The following is a 24,045-nucleotide window of genomic DNA, read 5'->3' as shown; positions in this document are numbered from 1 at the left end:
CAAATGAGACAGGAGAAATAACAACCAACGCCACAGAAACAGAAACAGTTGTATGAGACTATTATGAAAAACTATATGCCAACAAATTGGACAAACTAGAGGAAATGGATAAATTCCTAGAAACATAAACTACCAAAACTGAAACAGGAAAAAAATTTAAAATGTAAGCAAACCAACAACCAGCAAAGAAATGGAATCAGTAATCAAAAAAAAACTCCCAACAAACAAGTTTAGAATCAGATGGCTTCACAGACAAATTCTACCAAACATTTAATGAATAGTTAATATCTATTCTTCTCAAATATTCCAAAAAAAAAATAGAAAAAGAAGGAAAACTTTCAAATTCATTCTATGAGGCCAGCATTATCCTGATATCAAAACCCGGATAAGGACACTATTCAGAAAGAGAAATACAGGCCAATATGAGCTGATGAACATAGATGAAAAATCTTCAATAAAACACAAGCAAACTGAATTCAACAATCCATTAAAAAAATCATTCACCACAATCAAGTGGAATTTACCCCTGGATTGCAAGGGTGGTTCAATATTTGCAAATCAATCAATGTGATATATCACATCAATAAGAGAAAGGATAAGAACCATACGATCATTTCAATAGACACAGAAAAGGCATTTGACAAAGTTCAATATCCATTCATAATAAAAACCCTCAACAAAGTAGGTTTAGAGGGAACATACCTCAACATAATAAAGGTCATACATGAAAAATCCACAGCTGACATCATATTCAATTGGGAAAAACTGACAGCTTTTTTCAGTTCCTTGTCAGGAACAAGATACGACTTCTTCCTACTTCTATTCAACATAGTGCTGGAAGTCCTAGCCACAGCAATCAGACAACAAAACAAAAATAGCAATCAGACAACAAAAATAAAAAAGGCATCCAAAATGGTGAGGAAGTAAAATTTTACTATTTGCAGATGATAAGATCCTATATATGGAAAGCCCAAAACACTCCACCAAAAACTGCTAGAATTGATACCTGAATTCAATAAAGTCAGAAGGTACAAAATCAATGCACAGAAATCTGCATTTCTATACACCAATAACGAAACGGCATAAAGAGGAATTCTAAAAAATATTCCCCATTTACAACTGCACCAAAACCAATAAGATACCTAGGAATAAACCTAACCAAAGGGGTGAAAGACCTGTACTCTGACAACTGAAACACTGATGAAAGAACTTGAAGAAGACACAGAAATGGAAAGACATTCCATGTTCATGGATCGGAAGAACAAATATTGTTAAAATGTCTATACAACTTAAAGCAATCTACACATTCAATGCAATCCCTATAAAAACACCAACGGCATTTTCCACAGAACTTGAACAAACAATTCTCTAATTTGTATGCAACAACAAAAGATCCTGATCTTGAAAAAGAAGAGCAAACCTGGATACATAACAATTCCAGGCTTCAAGTTATATAATGTAGCTATAGTAATCAAAACAATACAGTACTGCCATAAAAAAAAAAAAGAGAGACATATAGATCAATGTAACAGAATAGAAAACCCAGAAAATAAATTCACAACTATATGGTCAATTAATCTGCAACAAAACGGGAAAAATATCCAGTGGGAAAAGGACAGTCTCTTCAACAAATGGTACTGGGAAAACTGTACAGTAATATGCAAAAAAAAGAAACTGGACCACTTTATTACACCACGTACAAGAATAAATTCAAAATGGATGAAAGACCTAAATGTGAAAAAATAAATGTGAAAAAATAAAAATCCTAGACGAGAACACAGGCAGTAACCTCTTTGACACTGGCCATAGCAACTTTTTTTTTAGAAAGGTCTCCTGAGACAAGGGAAACAAAAGCAAAAATAAACTATTGGGACTACATCAAAACAAAAAGCTTTTGTGCAACAAAAATCAACAAAGTAAAAGGCAACCTACAGAATGGGAGAAGATATTTCCAAATGATATATCCAAAAAGGGTTAGTATCCAAAATATATAAATAAATTATAAAACTCAACACCCAAAAAACAAATAATCCAATTAAAAAATGGTCAGAAGAGATGGACAGACATTTCTCCAAAGAAGACATCCATTTGGTCCCAGACACATGAAAAGATGTTCATCATCACTTACCATCAGATAAATGCAAATCAAAACTACAAAAAGATATCACTTCACACCTGTCAGTATGGCTAAAATCAACAACACAAGAAACAACAGGTGTTGGCAAGGATGCGGAGAAAAAGGACCCCTTGTGCATTGATGGTGGGAATGCAAACTGGTGCAGCCACTGTGGAAAACAGTATGGAGGTTCCTCACAAAGTTAAAAATAGAACTATGCTATGATCCAGCAATCACACCACTGGGTATTTACCCAAAGAATAAAAACACTTGAGGCACCTGGTTGGCTCAGTGGGTTGAACTTCCAACTCCTGATTTTGGCTCGGATCACAATCTCACAGTTCATAGGTTTGAGCCCCGGGTCACGTTCTGCACTGACAAGTGGAGCCCGCTTGGGATTCTTTCTCCCTGTCTCTCTGCCCCTCCCACCTTCTCTCTCTGTCAAAAATAAATAAATGAACACTTCTAAAAATACTAATTCAAAGGGATACATGTACCCCTATGTTTATAGCAACATTATTTACAGTAGCCAAGATATGGAAGCAGCCCAAGTGTGCACCGCTAGATGAATGTATAAAGAAGATGTGGTATACACACACACACACACACACACACACACACACACACACACACACACTGGAATACTATTCAGCCATAAAAAAGAAAATCTTGTCATTTGCAACAACATGGATGGAGCTAGATAGTATTATGCTAAGTGAAATAAGTCAGTCAGAGAAAGACAAATACCATATGATTCCACTCATATGTGGAATTTAAGAAACAAAACAAATGAGCAAAGGGAAAAAGAGAGAGAGACAGAGAGACAGAGAGGAAAAACCAAGAAACAGAGTCTTAATTACAGAAAACAAACTGACAGTCACCAGAGGGGAGGTGGGTGGGTGGTTGGGTTAAATAGGTGATGGGGATTAAGGAGTTAGTGTACTTGTTATGATGAGCACTGGGTGATGTATGGAATTGTTGTATCACTATACCGTACAACTGAAACTAATACAACACTGTTTGTTAACTAACTGGACTTAAAATAAAAACTTAAAAAATAAGAGACAACCAAACTTTAGTAGTTAAGGAAATCTAAGATTTCTGTATGAATTGGGAAGAGGGTAAAGATACTTAAAGTTAAATTTATATATTACCATCTATAGGTTAACTACTTACAAAAGTAAGAACAAGAATACGAATGCCAAATTAGTATAAGGAAAACTATTACAATGCCAAGCTTGGAATAGGAAAAATGGAACAAGAGGGAAAAATATGTCAATCAATTTCCAAAAAGACAGCAAAGGAATTGAAAAAAGGGGAAAAAAATTGAAAGAATAGAGAGCACAAAATAGAAGGAGTAGAATTGCATCTAAATCCATTTTTAAAAATACAACAGTATGACATTTACAAAGAAGAAATAATGGTGGCCTAGAAATATGTGAAAAATTCTCAGCCTTATTTGTCATTAGGAAAATGCAAATTAAAATCACAAAGAAATATTTCATGCCCGCCAAATTGGCAAAGGTTAAAATTTTGACATATTAAGTATTGCCAAGTATATGAAGCAATGGGGACTCTTGTAAGCTGCTGCTGGGAGTGGAACAGTGTTTGCTAGTGCCTGGTAGAACTAAACATATACCCACTGGCTACCACAGCCATTCGACCAGAGGCAATCAATTATGCACGTAGTCAATAATCAGTTATTGAGCTCCCACTGTCCAGGCCCTGCCCAGCTGCCTCAAGGCTGAAGGGATCAATATCCCAGCATCTATATAACCCATTCTTGATGCAGTAGGATGCACGTTCATAGTGATGGTAGGAATTCTTGCCCTAGAGAAATTCTTGCACCTATACTTCAGAAGACATGTAAAAGACTGTAGAAGAATTGTTCATAATAGGAAATAGCTAAAAAAAAAGGGGGGGGGGTGCAAATATCTCTCAGCAACAGAAAGAATAATTAAACTGTAGTGTAATCATCCAGTGGGATGCTGTGCATCAATGAAAATGAATAAAACACGGGGGCACACATCGACATTTATGAAGATCGATGGATCTCGAAAATACACAGTGTTGAGCAAAAAGAGAGGCAAGACATTATGATCCCATATACATAATGTTAAAAACAAGCAATAGTAAACAAAATCCTAATTAGAGATATGTGTATATGTGCTAAAATTCTAAACAAAAGCAAGGGAATGATGAACATAAAGTTAAGGAGATTGGTTTCTTCAGGATATGAAAAGGAAAGAAAAGACACACAACTCTATTATGTTTTGTAAGTATTTGTTTTAGTATTATTCTTTAAGATACACAGAAATAGACAGATATGTATAATGTGCTCTTGTGCATAAGTAACATATAAGACAGAAGAAACTTCTTTAAATAACAGGGTAGAAAAATTCCTTGAACTTATGACGAGCACCCCTTGAGAAAGAGAAGAATGAAGAGACCTTGGCAATCTACAGGTTTCTCAGGTATACCACAACTTCCTAGGACATGACATAACTCCAAATATCTCCTGTGGTTTGCGTGTATTCTTAGAAATTCTAAAATTCAAGAATGCCAAAGGATAGAACAGCTGCTGCCAGGTCTGAGTTATTTCTGAAGTCTTAAACTGTATGAATCTGTAAATACATGTGACTGGTTGTTTTTATAAGCTAGAATTAAAAGGAAAAATTGAGGAAATGAGTCTCCACTTTACAATTTGGGGGCATTTTAATATGTTTGTGTTTACACTGATGTTACAGTTGGTGTTTAAATAGATACAAGGTGCTTATTTGATTTTGAAAATGTTTCTCCCTTAGGATTGAAACTAACATCCCAGGCAGTTAATTTATTACTAAACAAATCAGTTACAAACTGAACAGTATTTTAAAATATTGAATTCAACCCTTTTCATTTGTGATTCTGTTTGAGATTTATTGGAATGTGGAACCATTGTAAATACAAGTTTGGGGGCGCCTGGATGGCTCAGCTGGTTAAGTGACTGACTTGGGCTCAGGTCATGATCTACGGTTGGTAGGCTCGAGGCCCCGCGTGGGGCTCTCTGCTGACAACTCGGAGCCTGGAGCCTGCTTCCGATTCTGTCTCCCTTTCTCTCTGCCCCTCCCCCATTCATGCTCTGTGTGTGTTTTTCTCTCTCTCAAAAATAAATAAACATTTGAAAACAAGTTAAAAAATGTGAGTTTGGTTATCATCATGAGATTTATATACTTTGTGGTAGATATGGAAGTACATCACAGAACTAATAAATTGTTTAACTAATAATTAGAACCTATTATGTGCTTATGTACATTTTCTTCAATCTTCACCAAGGCTGCACAAAAGATATTTTAATTCTCACTTTTCCTAATGAAGTTGAGACATTTAATATTTTTACCCAGATGACACAAGTAGGAGGTGGCTTGGATTCAGATTCAATATACTACTGTATTCAAAAGGTGAAATTGGTAACTAAGCAGATTTTTAATCACTGCAAACAGAACATAGTGAACAAAGACAGTATCAGAATTTGTTAGGTTTTTAATTGATTGACACTCAGCAATTTTGTTTTCCACTTTTATTTCTTTTAGAAAAGATGTCATGATTTTGTAGGGAGTCAGTAGGACTTAATCATAGTGGGATTTAGGACTGCCCATCAAATGCATTGAGGTCAAAGCTTGTCCCCGCCCCCAAAGTACAACTTGACTATCACTCCTTATTTGGAGAACTTTTACAGAAAATTACACAAAACAGTTCTTCTCAAACTTGAACGTGCTCATAAATCACTAATACCTGATTCCTAGAGACTCAGGGCATACTTGGATGGATATATCAGCTTATTGAAATTGCCCAGATTAGTCCATTTGGGTGAAAGCTCTAATTATAAAAATATCTGGCATATTTTCCGAGGCCAATTTTGACATTCACTGTAGTTCCATTTCATTATTTGACAATGAGTTTCTTATAGCTCTGATTGGTTATAATCTCACTCCTCAACTTTCACAAGAAAATGCATTCCTGCCCCACCATGTGACTCTAAATTCAACACAGAATAGCTGCACTTCAGGTATTGGTCAAGAAAAAAAAAAAAATACTTCATATATACTGTGACTCCTTATCAATGCTCACTTAACAGGCAGAATACCACGGGGAATGATCTAAAACAGCATTTGTAAAACTTTAATATGTTTGTAAATCACTATGGATCATGTTCAAATGCAGATTCTGGTTCACCAGAGTTGGGGTGGGGTCCTGAGATTGTACATTTGTACCAAGATGATAACGGTGCTATTGAGTCACGGAGGAGAAAGGGCCTGATGAATATTCCCCTGCTCCTCAAGATATCCTAAATCTACCTCTGATTTAAACTAGCCCTGCAGAGACCTGGATACTATGTTACCTAGTAACCTAGCTTACCTGGAGGGTCTTCTAATGAGTGTTGGAAGAGATTGAAAAAAGAAAAAGAGAAACCAACAAGAGAACTGCCTGACAAAATGAGAATAGCCACTGATTCCAGAGAAGAGAAATGGAGGGAAAGTCTATTTCAGAACAAAGAATCAATGATTGTTCAACTCCTTTTGGTCAATACAGAAAATAATAATAATAATTACAGCAAGATTGATGCAACAACTTTAAATAAGTTTTTTTTTTCTTTTCCCTCCTCCTGATAATATTATTATGGCTGTATTTTTCACCGCCTAGGGAACTTGGGTCTCTTTTGTGTTCCTTTTAGAGAAAATTTCAAACAACCTACTATTCATTTTGAGCAAATATTTTCCAAGGTCTAATTTATGACATTAGACTACTCTAAGCACCAGGGCTGCCTCAGTGATCTTAAAAGTCCTCACCCCTGTGGGGCCTACATTTTAGAGAAAAAGGCCAGGAATAAACCAATAAAGAGATACACAGTACACTGTCAGGTCAGAGTACCTCGTATGATGAATATAAAGGCAGTGGTCCTCTTTTGGTGGAGCACAGCAGAGGACCCTCACAGGAAGATGCATCTATCAGTAAGAGGTAATCATATCTGCCTAATTCTGCCAAGAGGAATCATACAAACATGGGCATTCCAGGATATCTTGGACCAAGAATCAAGAACAATGACTATATGATCGTGCTATTTTCCTTAATAATATGCGTGTGTTTTCATGTAAGTGTGTGTATATGTCTGCCCTCATCTGTTTCTCTTCCCTGTCTACCTTCATCTACTACTACTAGAGGTCTATGATGAGACTCAGAAATCCAAAAAGCTTTGAAAACCAACAAATTTTGTGTAACTCACATGTTACTCACATGGAAGAAAACTTAACCCACTAGATCTTTGGTGGCAAAACCTGATGTGAACCAACTTAAAAGACCTATATAGTGGTCTCTCTCACCCACTTAATGAGAACATTTATATGCTTTACTGCAAAACATTAATATGTTTTGAATACCGGATTCATCGCAGATCTATTTATCTTCTTTCCTCTCTAAAGTTTGAAATTTTCTGAGTTCCTCAGTATATCTGGCCCCAAGAGTTTTGAAAAAGGATTATGGATCTGTACAACCACTACAGGGTACAACTATTAACTACTGTTGCTGTGTGTGCTACACAACTGTGTCTTTGAGTAGCTCTGTATTTGTTATTCCAAATCATTCCACCTCACTAGCTGAAGCCTGAAGAGAAAACTTTGCACCAAAACTATCTACTGTTTAATAAATACACTTGACTTTTCTAAACATTTTTTTTCTGATCATTTAAAAAAGGAAATTACAGCATGCTAACTCAATGCAATATTAACAGCCGTGGCAATATCCAAATCCTGGATACTAGCTAGCAATTTGTATGTCTACTCTCACTTTCTACGTCTACTTACTATTACTATTGAAGTTTTCATTCATATTCAACATCCATGTCTGGTGCCTTTTGTTTGATGAAAACAAGCTAATTAGTGTTGAACTTTCCCTAGTTCATAAATTTATTCCTAAGAACATTAAAAAGAAGTCAAGTGAGACATGTTCAGTAACAGATGTTTGCCTTTTTTGGCTGCCTTTTTACAGTTTGTTCTCTTTCATTACTTTTTAAGAAATTTAGTTAATGTTCCTTTTACAAGAGAACAAGCATACCTAGCTTCCCAGCAGATTGGAGGTGGGGGGATTCCCCAGGGCAGGCACAGTCTGTTCATTCCCATAACCTAATATCTTCCCAAATGCTCTGTGCACTCAACTTTCATTCTTTCATCCAGGTTTTGGTAACAATCACGCTGCAGCTTAAAAAAGAATGCATACATTGACTGGAAACCATAAAACTAGAACTAATATGGGCACTAACACTAACACACACGGGTCTACTGTCCCTCAAATATCTTTCCTGCATGGGAATATCTCAAAATAAAGGATCAATATAATTGAAATACTGGTTCAATCTTTTGGCTTCCACAATAAAGATTGTGAAATGGTTTCCAGAAGTAAGAATCCAGTTTAATAATAAATGAGAAGTATAGATAAATATTTTTCTCCATAAAATTAAAGTGATCCAAAAATACAAACTTAAAATTATCTGATTATTTTCCTAACCCTCCACTTTTGAAAATTGTTTAGTCTGAGTCAGACTGTGACATGGTTTAAGTGGTAGTATACTGGAAATCTAAGTAACATTGCAATCCAAAGCTTGCACTCAACAGAGTGCTTTCTTTTAATAATTTGTGAAAATAATTGAATGTAAGTTTCGACCAATTTATTGCGACTACTCCTCTTGACCTATTCATTGCTAAAGGAATTTTGCATGGAGTACCTCCATTATTTTTCCCAATAAGTTATCTTAACTAGGACAACAGTAGGAATTTTTATCTAAAAGGAAAGATTCAATAAAATAAAATAAATGATTGTTATAAAAACATACTTCAGGCCAAGATAATACCACTGCAAAGCACCATAACTATTGAAATGTAGGCTTTTAACTGCAACTGTGTAAATTTAAAATGTCCATCTATATACATATATATCAAAGTAAATATCTACTTCATTCTATCATAAATATTAAAACCTTTATAGATTAATAATTGTCAGGGACCAAGAGGATGAATAAATGGAAGAATGCCAATGGGTATGGGTTTTTTTTTGGGGGGGGGGCTGATGAAATTGTTCTGAAATACGTAGTGTTATGGTTATATAACTTTGTGAACATACTACAAAACACTGAATTGTATACATGAAGTCTCTGAGTTATATCTCAATAAAGCTTTTATTTTAAAAAGGTTAAAAACTTACTATTTCACAGAAAAAATATGCATTTCAAAATTAAAATGTGAAGGCTAAAGATAACATACATTAGGCATCACTACTCCTTGTAATACAACAAAAACAAATGAATAAAAAAGTACACAGATAAGAGCAACTACTGGAATGCTATTCAAAATGTCAAAAAATCATGGTCACTTAGCTGTTAACTCAGTGCCTAAATTAATCCTAAGCCTACTGCAGGATTTTCAAAGAGTAACTTTATTTCTACCCAAAAATGACAATAAATACTTAGGAAATCATTTGAACAAATAGAAAATTTTAATTTAGTAGTTGTGATATTTGTGCTAATTCTTACAAATATCAAAATCAAATCAGATGACTTTTTTTTTTTGAGTCAAATGTAGCCCACCAAGGGGGAAAACCATGAGCATGAAAATAATTAAAACACCTTCTCAATTGTTTTGGAGAAGGGAAGGAAAGGCTCAGAGAGAAGAAATTGGAGTGGGGGAAAAGACAATAAGTAAAGATGCTTTACATATTAAAACTTAATTAACTATTTTTTATCATGTAATAAACTCCTTCAAGTGAATGCCCACAATCTTCCGAGAGTACAATTTGGTAAAGAATTACAAAAAGACATCTACATTTCCACGTTAAAAAAAAATATCTCTTTAGATTCTTAAAACTTTCTTTTACTAAAATTGCTCAAGAAAATTCTCCAGAGAAAACTAATCAGAAAGTTCACGTTAAAAAATAGTCAATTCGTTCTATGGTCAAAATGAACCTGATATGGAGTAAAAGCAGTACCACCTTAAAAACCTGGTGTGGAGTAGGAGGACCCTAGGCTCATCTTGGGTCCCCGGAACACAACTAGATAACTATCAAATCATCCTAAATACCCCAAAAATTGGCCTGAAGTCTTAACAGAACAAACTACACAACTAAAGGAAGATAAGAGGCCACATCAAAGAAGGTAGGGAGAAAAGGTTTGTGGCTGCTGTGGTGGGGAGGGAGTCGTGGTCACAAAGAAGGGTGAAAGAGAGGAGCATACAGGGGAATGCACAAGGGAAATGTTTCTCAAAGCCATTGGTTTGGAACACAAGAGGGGCTGAATTTTGTGAGTTCTTGCAACCAGCAGGGCTTAATGCCTGGAGTTTTAAAGGTCAGCAGACCCCAGTGGCTGGGATAGACCCTGGAGGGCACTGCACTGCTCCTGGAGAGAAGGCAGGCAAACAACCTGGTGGCAGACATCATGGAAACAGTGATCTGAAAACCATCTGGGGCACACAGGAGAGAGATTATTCACTCTTCTAGGAGCCCTTCCCTGAGAGGCAGCATTCAAGGAGATGCCCCTCCAGGAACAAAGGAGCCAGCGGGGGCCATTTATTTCCCCTACCCCTCAGCATAAACAGAACCACTTGAGGGAAGCAGCTCAGCATGAACATTAGCTGCCTAACTTGCTTACATCAAGGCCCAACCCCTAGCGCTAAGGTAGGACTACCCTTCTCAGTCAAGCTTGCCTCAGCCCCTGTGTGATAGGCCCCTCCCCCAGAAGACTAGAACAGGCCCTACCCACACAACATCTTCGGACCAAAGAGTTCTACAGGGCCTCAGTTCTGGTGGAGCTGGTGTCAGGCCTCATTTCACAAGCATACCTAGTTAAAGCTTGCCACATTCAGGCCAGAGACCAAACACTTCCCACAGCAGGCAAGGAGCACCTCTGCAGACAACTAACCTGAAGGATAGAGTAGCCAGAACACAACAGCCAGTACAGCAGGCACAGCACACACTTGAGATACTCCCTGAAGTGCCAGACCCTGAGCACTATATGACCTCTTCTTCACAAAGTAAAGCCATTACTTTCACAGGCAGGAGACATAGCTGGCTGTTCTAAAACAGAGAAGAAGGCAGAGATTTAGACAAAATGCCAAAAAGGAGGAATTTATCCCAAATGAAAGAACAAGATAAGGCCATGGCCAGAGCTCTAAGTGAAACAGATATAAGTAATATGCCTGATGGGGAATTTAAAGAACGATCATAAGGATACTCACTGGACTTGAGAAAATAATAGAAAACATCAGTGAGACCCTTACCACAGAGATTAAAAAGTTAAAAAAGAATCAATCAGAGATGAAGAATACAATAAATGAAATTGGAAGCAGGCTTGATGTAATGAACTGGCGGAAAGAGACAGAGAAACAAATTTATGACCTAGAAGACAAAATAATGGAAAATAATTAAGCTGAACAAAAGAGAAAAAGAATTATGCAACACAAGGGTAGACTTAGGGAATTCAGTGACTCTATCCAACATAATAACTTTCAAAGGAGTTCCAAAGAAGAGGAAAGAAGGCAGAAAATTTACTTCAAGATATAATAGAAGAGAACTTCTCTAATCTGGGGAAGGAAACAGACATCCACCTCCAGGAGGCACAGAGAACTCCCAATCAAAATCAATAAAAGCAGGCCAACATCAAGACATATTGTAATTAAATTTGAAAAATATAGTGGTAAAGAAAAAATCTTAATAGCAGCAAGACAAAAGAAGTCCTTAACTTATAAACCCATAAGGCTAGTGGGAGATTTTTCAACAAAAAGTTGGCAAGCCAGAAGGGAGTGGCATAATATTTTCAAAGTGCTGAATGGGAAAAATCTGCAGCCAAGAATACTCTACCAGCAAGGCTATCTATCATTCAGAATAGAAGGAGAGATAGAGTTTCCCAGACAAACAAAAACTAAAGAAGTTTGTGATCACTACACCAGCCATGTAAGAAATATTAAAGGGGACTCTGAGTGCAAAGGAGGGACCAAAAGTGACAAAGACAGGAAAGAACCAGAGAGAATTTCCAAAAACAATGACAAGTCAAGTAATAAAAAGGAAATAAATACATATCTATCAATAATTTCTCTGAATGTAAATGGACTAAGTGCTCCAATCAAAATACACAGGGTGTCAGAACAGGGTGTCAGAACAGATTAAAAAAAAAAAAGACCCATCTATATACTGCCTACAAGATACTCATTTTAGACCTAAAGACACATGCATATTGAAAGTGAGAGACTGGAGAAACATTTAACATACAAATGGATGTCAAAAGAAAACCAGAGTAGCAATACTTATATTGGATGAACTTGACTTTTTGTTCTTGTACTTTTTTTCTCCTGCTTTGGGATCAGGGTAGCACTGGTCATAGAACAATTTTGAATGTGTTCCCTCTATTCCATTATTTATAAGATGTTGGCAAAGACTGCCATTAATTATATTTTTAAATGTTTGGTAGAATTCACCAGTAAAACCATGTGGTCTTGGGCTTTTCTGTGCTGGGAGATTTTAGATTCCTAACTCAATTTTCAGTCTTGTTATTGGTCTAAGAAGATTTCTTATTTCTTGGATTCAAGATTCATGATTACATCATGGTAGCTTGTGAATTTTTAGGAAATATCTGATTTTTGTCTAAGTTATCTGATTTGTTAGTATGTGATTGTTTATAGTAATCTGTTATCACACTATGTATTTCTGGGTTATCTGTTGTATTGTTTTCCATTTCTCATTTTGGTTTTTGAGTCTTCTCTGTTTTTCTTAGTTTATGTAGTTAAAGCATTGCCAATTTTGTTTATTTTCTTGGAAAAACTGGTCATTACTTTCAGTGTTATATTATTGTTTATTCTGGTCCCTGTTTTATTTATTTATGATTTTTCTTTGTTATTTTCTTCCGCTACTAAATTTTAGCTAAGTTTTTTCTTTTTCTGGTTCCTTGTGGTATAATGTTAGGTTGGTTATTTGAACTTTTTTTCTTAATCCAAGCATTTATATCATACAATTCATTCTAACATCTGATGTTGCTGCATCACATAGGTTTTGTAATATTGTGTTTTTCTTTTGTTTTGAGACTTGCTTTAATTGGCCATTTGATTTCTTATTTTGCTCATTAGTTGTACAGTAGTGTGTTGTTAAATATTTACATATTAAATATTTAATATTTACATTGTAGATTTCCTGGCTTTCTTTTATTGTTGATCTTTAGTTTTATACCACTGTGGTTGGAAAATACACTTGGTATGATTTCAGTATTCTTACATTTGTAATATTTGTTATGTCCCTATATATGTGATTTAACCAGGGGATTTTTCTGTGTGTAACTGAAGAAAATGCATATTCTATGTTTCTTGGATGGAATATTTTATATGTATCTTTTAGAACCATATATTCTGAAGTATGCTTCAAGTAAAATATGTTCCTGTTGAAAAAAAAATAACTTTAGGGGCACCTGGTGGCTCAGTTGGCTAGGTGTGTGACTCTTGGTTTCAGCTCAGGTCATGATCTCACCATTTATGAGCTCAAGCCCTCTTAGAGCCTTCTTAGAATTCTCTCTCTCTCTCTCTCTCTCTCTCCCCCTCCCTCCTCAAAAATAAATGAACATTACAAAAATAATAATAACTTTAACTGAGGGTACTAGTTTAAAATCAAGCATATCACAGGGGAGGTGGGGGGATGGGTGAAATAGGTGACGGGGATTAGAGTACACTTATCATGGGCACCAAATAATGATACACAGAATTGTTGAATCACTATATTGCACACATAAAACTAATATAACACTATGTTAACTCTACTGGAGTAAAATTAAAAAATTAAAATTAAAAAACAAAATTAAATTAATGTGGAGAATGATAATGTTATATTTGAAATTTCTTTTCATTTCTAAAAAACGTTTCTATAAAATCCAGTGAATTTTGTCGACAAGATGAAGATATAAGTATGTTTAAAAATATGACCAATGAATTGTTTTCTTATCTCTTATGTAGGATGTGTTCCCCTAGGGAAGGGGGGATAGAGGATAGTGCAGAGGACAACGAAGCCAAATGCCCAGAGGACTGACTCACAGTTTGTTCTCTGAAACAAAACAATTTATAATGCAACCAATTATTAAACTGAATTCTACTTTTTTTTATAATCCCTTAAGTCCAAGTGTCAAGGTTAGGCAAATTCCTTGCAATCAGGGTTAAGAAGATAACGTGACTGACAGTCTTCCTACAAAGACACTTCATGATAATAGGGACTTGCTTATCTCTTCAGTTTCATTTCTTGCCACTTGCCCCTTAGAAAGAATATGCTGCACTTTTACTGCAATGAACTTCTTTCAATTCCTGAAATGCCCCTACTCTCCCATGTCAGACAACTACAACCACTCTTTTCCCTCCATTCTACTGCCTTGAACCTCATCACCATCCCATCCTGGATGCATATGCACACGCTTGGCATTCCCTGGCTTGGAACTCCATCCTCACTGGTAGATATCACCAAACGACATATTTCCTCTTAGAAGGGGCACTGCAACATAATTAATAACCACCCTCTGAGGACAGGTTTGCCTTACTAACAACTAATGAATAAAAGTTATTGCACTTTCTCCTCTGTTTCCCAATTTTAGCTAGAAATTAACTACTTACACAAATTTCTGTCAATATTTGTTTTTATCCTAGCTATTTTTAAGAACACTGTTGATAAATACATTAATTTTTCCATCCCAGAATTTTGATAAATACCAAGGTTGTTTTCTATAACTATAACTAGAGTCCTCCAGGTTGTGGTTTCAAGATTGCTTCATACATGATTATAAATGTTAGCAAAACTTTTAAAGAAGAATTATAAAATGAAACTGTGGTGAGAAAGTTGGAGATTGTATTATTGCCATGTAATATTACATTGTTATGTTATACAAAAGATTACATTTTCAGTATTCACTTACCATGAATAAATATTATCTTTCAAGACAATTACGGCTATAAATATCTCAGTACTTCAAAAAGCATAAAAAAATTTTCAAAAATCCTCAGTATTTCAAAAAATCATAAAAAATACCATCAGTAACCTTTTCTTCAGCATGCAGTTTCTTTCTTTATTATTTTTTATTATTATTTATTTTTTTAATATATGAAATTTATTGTCAAATTGGTTTCCATACAACACCCAGTGCTCATCCCAAAAGGTGCCCTCCTCAATACCCATCACCCACCCTGCCCTCCCTCCCACCCCCCATCAACCCTCAGTTTGTTCTCAGTTTTTAACAGTCTCTTATTCTTTGGTTCTCTCCCACTCTAACCTCTTTTTTTTTTTTTCCTTCCCCTCCCCCATGGGTTTCTGTTAAGTTTCTCAGGATCCACATAAGAGTGAAACCATATGGTATCTGTCTTTCTCTGTATGGCTTATTTCACTTAGCATCACACTCTCCAGTTCCATCCACGTTGCTACAAAAGGCCATATTTCATTTTTTCTCATTGCCACGTAGTATTCCATTGTGTATATAAACCACAATTTCTTTATCCATTCATCAGTTGATGGACATTTAGGCTCTTTCCATAATTTGGCTATTGTTGAGAGTGCTGCTATAAACATTGGGGTACAAGTGCCCCTATGCATCAGTACTCCTGTTGGATGCAGTTTCTTTAACTTCATATAAAGACATTTTATGGGCCCACAGGACATTGCTTAAAGTAACTAGAAATTCTAATAACATAATTCTAATATAGTAAGGCTGAAGTTTCAGAAATGAAACATTAAAACTAAAGACATGAAACATTATTAAATTATTATTTAATTGGAACTGAAAACATATGGTGAGGATGTGGAGAAAGGGGAACCCTCTTACACTGTTGGTGGGAATGCAAACTGGTGCAGCCATTCTGCAAAAGAACATGGAGGTTCCTCAGAAAGTTGAAAATAGAACTACCCTATGATCCAGCCATTGCACTATTAAATATTTATCCAAAGGATACAAAAATGCTGATTCAAAGGGGCACATGCACCACAATGTTTACAGAAGCACTAACAACGAGAGCCAAACTGTGGAAAGAGCCCAAATGTCATCTACTGATGTATGGATAAAGAAGAGGTGGTGTGTATGTGTGTGTGTGTGTGTGTGTGTGTGTGTGTGTTATATATTATATATAGTATATATATAATAATATATGTCATATATATGGAATATTACTGAGCCATCAAAAATAATGAAATCTTGCCATTTGCAATGAGGTGGATGGGCTAGAGTGTATTATGTTAAGCAAAATAAGTCAGTCAGAGAAAGACAAATACCATATGATTTCACTCGTGTGTGGAACTTAAGAAATAAGACAGATGAAGATATGGAAATGGGGGAAAAAGATAGAAAGAGAGAAACAAACTATAAAAGACTTTCAACGATAGAGAACAAACTAAAGGTTGACAGAGGGAGGTGGATGGGGGATGGGCTAGATGGTGACAGGTATTATGGAGGGTACTTGTGATGAGCACTGGGTGTTATATGTAAATGATGAATCACTAAATTCTACTCCTGAAACTAATGTTACACTATATGTTAACTAACTAGAATTTAAATGAAATTTTGAAGAACTGATAACATATAAGGATTCAAAAGATTTTATAAAGAAAACAAAAACTTCAGGCTTAAAAGGGATAGTGTTGTTTTGTTTTGTTTTGTTTTTTAGGTTAAAGAAAACATATCCACAGTGACTTTCTTACCTGATTGAATTAAAATTTTGATAAGAGTAGCTATGCTGTAGAGAGCGTTTTGAAAGCAGAATGTGCAAAATTTTTCTCTCCTCCTACAAAATCAAAGACAGGGTTTTCTATGCCCTGTGCCTACTTTTACCAGTGCAGGTTTCTACATTCTTTTTTTCCTACTTACTTTTTGGTCTGACTGAAAAAAACTCAGATCAAGATTAGGTACCATTTCCCACCCATTAGTAAGGCTGCTTTCAAGAAAATGGATAATGTAGTAAGTGCTGATGAGGATATGGAGACATTGGAATATTTGTGCATTGCTACTGGGAATGTAAAATGGTGCAGCCACCGTGGAAAACAATATGATGATTCCTTAAAATATTAAACATAGGAATACAATATAGTCCAGCAATTCTACTTCTGGGTATATGCCAAGAGAAGTGAAAGCAAGGACTCAAACAATATTTATACACCCATATTCAAAGAAGCATTATCCAAAATATCCAAAAAGGTAAGAGCAATTCAAGTGTCCATCAACAAATGAGTGGATAAACAAAATATGGTACAAGTATCCCCCACTTTTTGAAAGTTCACATTCTGCCACTTCACTTTTAGGAAAGACCTATATTAGTACCTACTTTTGCTAACTCAAAGAAATCCAAAGAAGATTTTTGCTTTTATCTAACGAAAAAGGTGAAAAGTGAAAATGGCATTCAACATTTGTTTTGCAGCAAGCCATTATAAAGGTAGCACACAACCCAACCAGTGAGAGTGGCCTCACCTAGCTCCTTCCCTGGAAACTCCACTCAGCACCTCATCATCAAGCTACCACACCTTTGAACTGTGTCTTGTGAGCATCTGTGCTTTATCTTAAAGCATTTTGTTCATCCATTAGCTAAGATATCAGAAAGGCCTAGGAGAAGTTATTTTTGGGATCTGGGAACACTTGAAATTTTTTCCATATAAATCAATGGTAATTATTTCTTCACTTTACGTGATTTCAGCTTACAAAATTTTCATAGGAATGTTCTACTTTGGGATAGTGGGGAAACCTGTACAACAGAATATTATTCAGTCTTTTTAAAAATTAAGGAAATTCTGACATATGTTACAACATGAATGAACCTTGAACACATTATGCCAAGTGAAATGAGCCAGTCACACACACGCACACAAAAAATCAAAACCATAGAGACAGAAAGTAGAATGCTTGTTGCCAGGAGATGAGGGAAGGGAGAGAGAATTAATGTTTAAAGGGTACAGAGTTTCAGTTTGGAAAGATGAAAAAGTTCTGGAGATGGATGGTGGTAATGGTTACACAGCAATGTGGGTGTAATTAATGCCACCAAATGATACACTTAAAAATGGCCAAGATGTAAATTTTATGTTAAGTATATTTTACCACAATAAAAATCGGGGAAGAAAAGATTACTTAGAACATGATGTTTGATCCCTTCTAGGATTGTGATTATTTTGAAGGATAAACAAAAGAGCAATTCTTACTTAAAAAAAAAAAAGGCCATTTAGACTTTCAGTAGTAGAAACTGAAAATCAAGTAAGCTGCAGGAAAGAAATTTGAAGGTCTGAATCCTGCTCCTTATCCATTCACACATACCCACCCCCAGTACTGTTGGTTTTCAAGGATAAGAGACAAGCCTTTAACTGGACTGATACAAAGGGCCTTTTCATGCTCACCCAGTCTCCACTCCAGTCTACCCCAAACTCTTTAGCCATGTGCACGTCCCCAAAGCACTATCTTTTATGTCAAAGCTATGGGTAATAGCCTTTTGTGTTCCTAATTCCCCCACTCAACAATGAATAAATATACCCTGTCTTGCATTTGCTCTCCACAATCAAGTCTACCCTTGCCAGATATATTCCCCCAAAGAAATATATTTAAATGTGGTTTGTCACACAGCTAGGAGCAGTCTTTAAATTGTTAGTGTAAAACAGGGTAGAGCTGGATCTGGAAAGCTTAGAAGAAGCAATTCTTTTTTTTTACCTTTACTGGGAGATAATAATAACAGCCTTCTATGGGTATTGCTTTTGTTAAAGACATCATATTATTTTCCTTAATAATATTCATATAATGTCTTTGTCTAAAACAGTGTTTAGTTTTAGTAAATTTATTCACAAATTTAGCAATATAAGTTATATATGACATGATTCAAAAAGTTCTGGTCTATGGGAAAAATATAAAAATACAACCTTTGTTTTTTTTTAATCTTAAGTAATCTGTCTATTCAATAAACAGGAAAAATAATTTTAAAATATATTTCAGTTGTCTAATGGTGTTATGGACTGAATTAGGTCACCTCAAAATGCGTATGTTGAATTCCTCACCTCTAATGTTACTGTATTTGGAGATAGGGCCTTTAATGAAGTCATTAGGTTAAATGAGGTCATAAGGGTAGGGCCCTAATCCAATATGATTAGTGATCTCTTAAGAAGAGACAGACACCAGGGACACATACAGGAAAGGCCATGTGAGGACACAGCTGCCTGCAAGCCAAGGAGAGAATGGCCTCAGGAGAAAACAGACCTGCTGGCACCTTGATCTTGGATTTCCAAACTTCAGGACTTTGAGAAATAAATTTCTGTTGGTTAAGCCACCCGGTCTGTGGTATTTTGTTATGACTGCCAAACACACTAATACAAATGACAAGTCAAGAAAAAAACAGTTAGTGATACAAAAAGAGAGAAAAAGTCAGTGAAAGGATGAGACAGACACATTCACATACAGAACAGAACACGGAGAAGATGTAAGAAACCCAAACATATATATATAGGTACTGTGAGACACGACATTATAAAATAGAAATTGTTGCTAAAGATTTCAGAATCACATGAGTTTCCTCTACTATTGATAGAGAAACATCTTAGGACCTTGCCTGATAAATAGATGAACTCAAAGTGAAGTCCAGATTCCATTTTCAAGTCCCAGATTCCCATGTTTCAGTTTAGAGAGTCCTCATTCAGAAAACCATCAATGTGTCGTTGTGAAATTGTCCTTGGATTTTTTTAGTCCTCTGTCACACTCCTAACAGCTATCTTCATGCCCCACTGGCCTCCATTATATTTACTTGATAGTCTAGGTACCATTACAAAAATAGTTACTATCACATTTGGGGCAAATCATTGTGATGATCACTTTGGCTATCAGTACTCTTCAAATAAAAATTAATACACATATTTAGGAGTTAAGGTGATCCACAAGATGCAAATTTTGCACAAGATATGATAACACAAGTAAAGCGCCGTTTCAGGACAAAGAATTTCAGTGGAGAATCATTTGGGAATGAAATAGGTCCACAGCACAATCTCACATATTTTATCAAAATGAACCCAATAAGCTGCCAGAAGAATGGTAACGCAACTCTATATCCAGTTTCACAAATACTCACAGAATGGTAATCCCGAAACACTGATGATGGCCCACACAAACTAGGCCAGCTGGAGTCAGGAGTCAAACGGGAAGGCTTTGTTGACATAATTCCTCTCCAATCGTAGAATGTTTTATCTGTTAGAAATATCAATGCAAGTTAAAACAATATTTATCCAAGAAAAGTACACACAGACCATACTGCTTAATGTTACAAAGAGGAAAACAGATCATCTTTACGGCCCTGTTATTCTATATTAAAATTGCATCTTGTCATCTAATCAGAGAGATGCAGAAGCATGAGCACCACACAGAGAGAGGCTTCAATTAATTGGTTCCATCACACAGTAAAGCTCTTGTGTTTTTATTGGGTACGGTGTGCCCATCAGAAGACCAGGTTCATTCCTTTGAGTCTCTTCTGTTCAAGAGCACTGACTTCTTTTTTTAAAGGAGGCTTAAAGCAAAATCATATTTGTGAATAGCACTTACAAAAACAAAGGGAAAACTCCTCTCTCTGCTACGTCAGTACTTTAAAAGAAAATTCAGAATTATGATGAGGGTACACATTTTGAAATGGCAAAGTAAGTGAAATTATTAAAAGTGCTCTAGACGAATAAGTTGAAAGAGCAAAAGCTTAGCCAACATATGCCCACATATTTCTTCTGTCTCATGGCAGTTGTTGCATGGGATTTCTGCAGACAAATTTTTTTTTAAGATGAGGAGATTTAAGATTTATTTGTCTATTTCTCAGAAACATTAATCATTTAAAAGAGAAAAATTCAGTTCAATCCTGCCATCCAAAATGAATCAAACTGTTTACACATTTCCAATTTTCTTTCTAATACTTATTTATATACATATATTCTTTCCTGAAACTTTTGATTTAATAGAGACATCTATGGACTGCTTAATTTCACATAAATTTAGAGAAAACTCAGACGTAATAAATTCTCTCATTTCATTGCTTCAACTTATTTATAGGATCATAAGCTAAGTGTCCTATAGGGAGGCAGATAGTAACATAAAATAATAAAAAAAAAAATGTAATGTTATCTCAGAGACATTCCAATCAATAACATGCATGTAATCTACCCCATTCTAATTTTATATGTATATAATTTCTTCCACTTCAGTCAAAAAGAATCTTTGTCCTCTTATCAAAAAGGCAAAGTGTCTAGAAGAGGCAACATAATAAATCATATTTCAATCACAACTCAATATGAATAAATAAAATTCTTTAGTGGAAGCAGATGCCAACAATGGAAAGATTATAGGGAACCTGAACATATTAGTATCTGGGAAGAGGACAGTAAAGAAAAGGCCATACACATTAAACTTTAACTGGGGATTTTTATAAACCCAGGGGGACTTAAAAGGGTAGAATAAGAGTTATTAGAGACGTGTAAGTCCCCACATTTCTTATGACGCTTTCTTGAGTAATTTAAAGCATTCCTCAACTCACTAACACTATCTCTGGACCACCTACTTCCCTTAATGAACTTGCACCATAAGTGTCTTCACATGTTTTAGATAATTGGGCATCTCTTTCCAATCTCCTTTTTAATTTTAACTAGGGTCTAATTTACTTTATTTTTTTCATATTTATAATTTTTACTTTTCATTTTTTAATATGATTTATTGTCAAATTGATTAACATACAATGTGTACAGTGTGCTCTTGGTTTTGGGAGTAGATTCCCATGGTTCATCGTTTACATACAACACCCAGTGCTCATCCCAACAAGTGCCCTCCTCAATGCAATCTCCTTTTAAACTGATAAACGCTTCCAGGACGAAGACAATATCTTAGTTGGAATTTATCTGTGCTTCTGGTTCATCAGCAATGCAATTGAGGTAGCTATGTAAATACTGGTGAACAAGAATTAGCCTCCAAAGGGGAGATCTCACAGGGAAAGGGAGTCTTCTGATCATTGAAGAGCCCAACCCAAAATGAATCTAAGTGCTATACAAATTATTTTCCAAGACAGTACAGAGCATTTCAAATATTTTATCTGGTTTACCCACAAAACAGACTCATGCAGTTGAGAAGGCCATGCATTATTTTCTCCAGTCTATAGGTATCACATTAGAAAATATAGCTATAACTTTTCCACTTCAGGAAGCAGTAAACCCTCCACTAAAATCCTCAAGGTAATCATTCACACACTGATGTATGCTAATGACTCCTCCTCAGAAGCCAGGCCCGGAAGGTGACATGCAACAAATTCCAGTTTATTCCACAAAGTCAGTCAAAAGTTATAAACTGGTAGTTTGAAGAACAGAGTCATACATCAGACTAAATGTTCACAAACCCTCACGGAGCCAACACTCTTCACAGATACTGCCACAGAGAAACGAAGATTCTGAATGCTGGAAATGGAGTGGGGAGCAAGCAAGAGTAGGTTGCTTATTGGTAGGTGAAAAAATAAGAAATCTCAGCAGTGATCCCAGTTTAACAGCCAGCAGGATAGAACAAAATATTCTGATATTAAACAAATCTGGGGAAAATGCAATACCAAAATTTGAAAAGAAACCAAGAAGGTTCCATCAGGTTAACAAGCTGGTGGAATAGGAGCTACCTTGGAACATAAAAAATTTGGTTAAATAACTACCCATACTGATGTCTTCCTGCCTTTGTATTTCCTCAATACTTATACAGACTCTTTTTGAAAAATATTATACACTTAGTTCATGTTATTTTGTTGTCTTCCGCACATCTTATTTTCCTATCTAAACTTAAAAGTCTTTTACTTGCTTTGCATTTCCCATAAAACTGAACATAATGCTGTGCCCAAAGCATATGTTCAATGTATGCTCTGGAATTACTTGGCACTGATTGAAAGGCCAATCACCAAAACTGTTAAAAGTGAAAAGTCCCATACAATGCAACTGACACAAATATCTGAAGGAATGGAAAAAAATTTACAACAGGTTTTTAAAATTCTATTTTTTTTCAAGATCAACTATTTTCCACCAGATTATCTTCTCTCACTTTCTAGCATCATCTTGATGTTTATAAAGGTAATAATTTTTAAACATATTTCAGTTGGGGGTGCTTTTTTAAAATTTTATTTCCCGTTTCTACTTAAATTTATGTAGTTAACAATGAGCCAATTATTTGCAAAGGTGACAGACAGTTCCAAATTCTAATTGTCATAGTTATTTTAGAAACTAAAATTTCTCAAATGACTCACAGAAAACTGATAAGGTTCTATACTGTGGTGAGACTGCCAAGAGAATGAAGAAAGAAAGAAGGAGAAAGGAAGGAAGGGAAAATTTGTAGCTAGTTGAAACATTCACCACTTATGTAATAATCTTCATAGTGACAAATATTTCCTCCAGGTTGCAAATGGATATATTTGTCCAAGTCACCTGAATTATCAGCAAAAGACCCAAAGACAGTAGTTCAAATTTTTTAAATATATTGTGTCCATCAACCATGAATGAAGAACTAAGAAACAGTCTATGCTAATGATATATAATGTAAGAATATAATAGTTCAAAAGAATATGTCTATGCAACTGCATCCAACAGAGCCGAAGAAGTCCAAATGAAAGTGTGAAGTATCTTTACCAGGACATGATAGAGCCCAAGACACTAGTGGGTTCAAGTGGTCCTGTGTCCCTAGAGCCTTTTTTATGCCAAGCTTGTTCTGTTTCCCTTTTATCAATTCCCTTGTATCAATTAATTCTCTGAGTTAATTGCACATGCAGTTTTAATCTGCGTGTAATTACAAACAATTAATAGTTAGGAGACAGAATTAGCAGTTCTTAGTTTGATTATCTATATAATTAAAAGGGGTGGTAAACTAGAGTTGACAAATAGCATCTTAATCACTTGAA

General features: G+C 35.5%; 1 protein-coding gene across 11 annotated transcripts in view; it reads right to left on the bottom strand.

Moving 5' to 3' along the window:
- IQCM (IQ motif containing M) overlaps positions 1-24,045 on the bottom strand; it is a 664,496-nt gene that overhangs the window by 456,236 nt on the left and 184,215 nt on the right. For all 11 annotated transcript variants that reach the window (XM_058721202.1, XM_058721193.1, XM_058721197.1 and 8 more), the window contains exon 8: positions 20,227-20,342. In XM_058721202.1, the coding sequence (XP_058577185.1) occupies positions 20,227-20,342 (116 nt within the window). The remainder of the gene's footprint in view (positions 1-20,226; positions 20,343-24,045) is intronic.

The sequence above is a fragment of the Neofelis nebulosa genome, chromosome 3 (assembly GCF_028018385.1).
Source record: "Neofelis nebulosa isolate mNeoNeb1 chromosome 3, mNeoNeb1.pri, whole genome shotgun sequence".
Taxonomy (NCBI): domain Eukaryota; kingdom Metazoa; phylum Chordata; class Mammalia; order Carnivora; family Felidae; genus Neofelis; species Neofelis nebulosa.
Note: the sequence above shows the minus strand (reverse complement) of the source record. Positions and strands in the feature narration are given on the sequence as shown.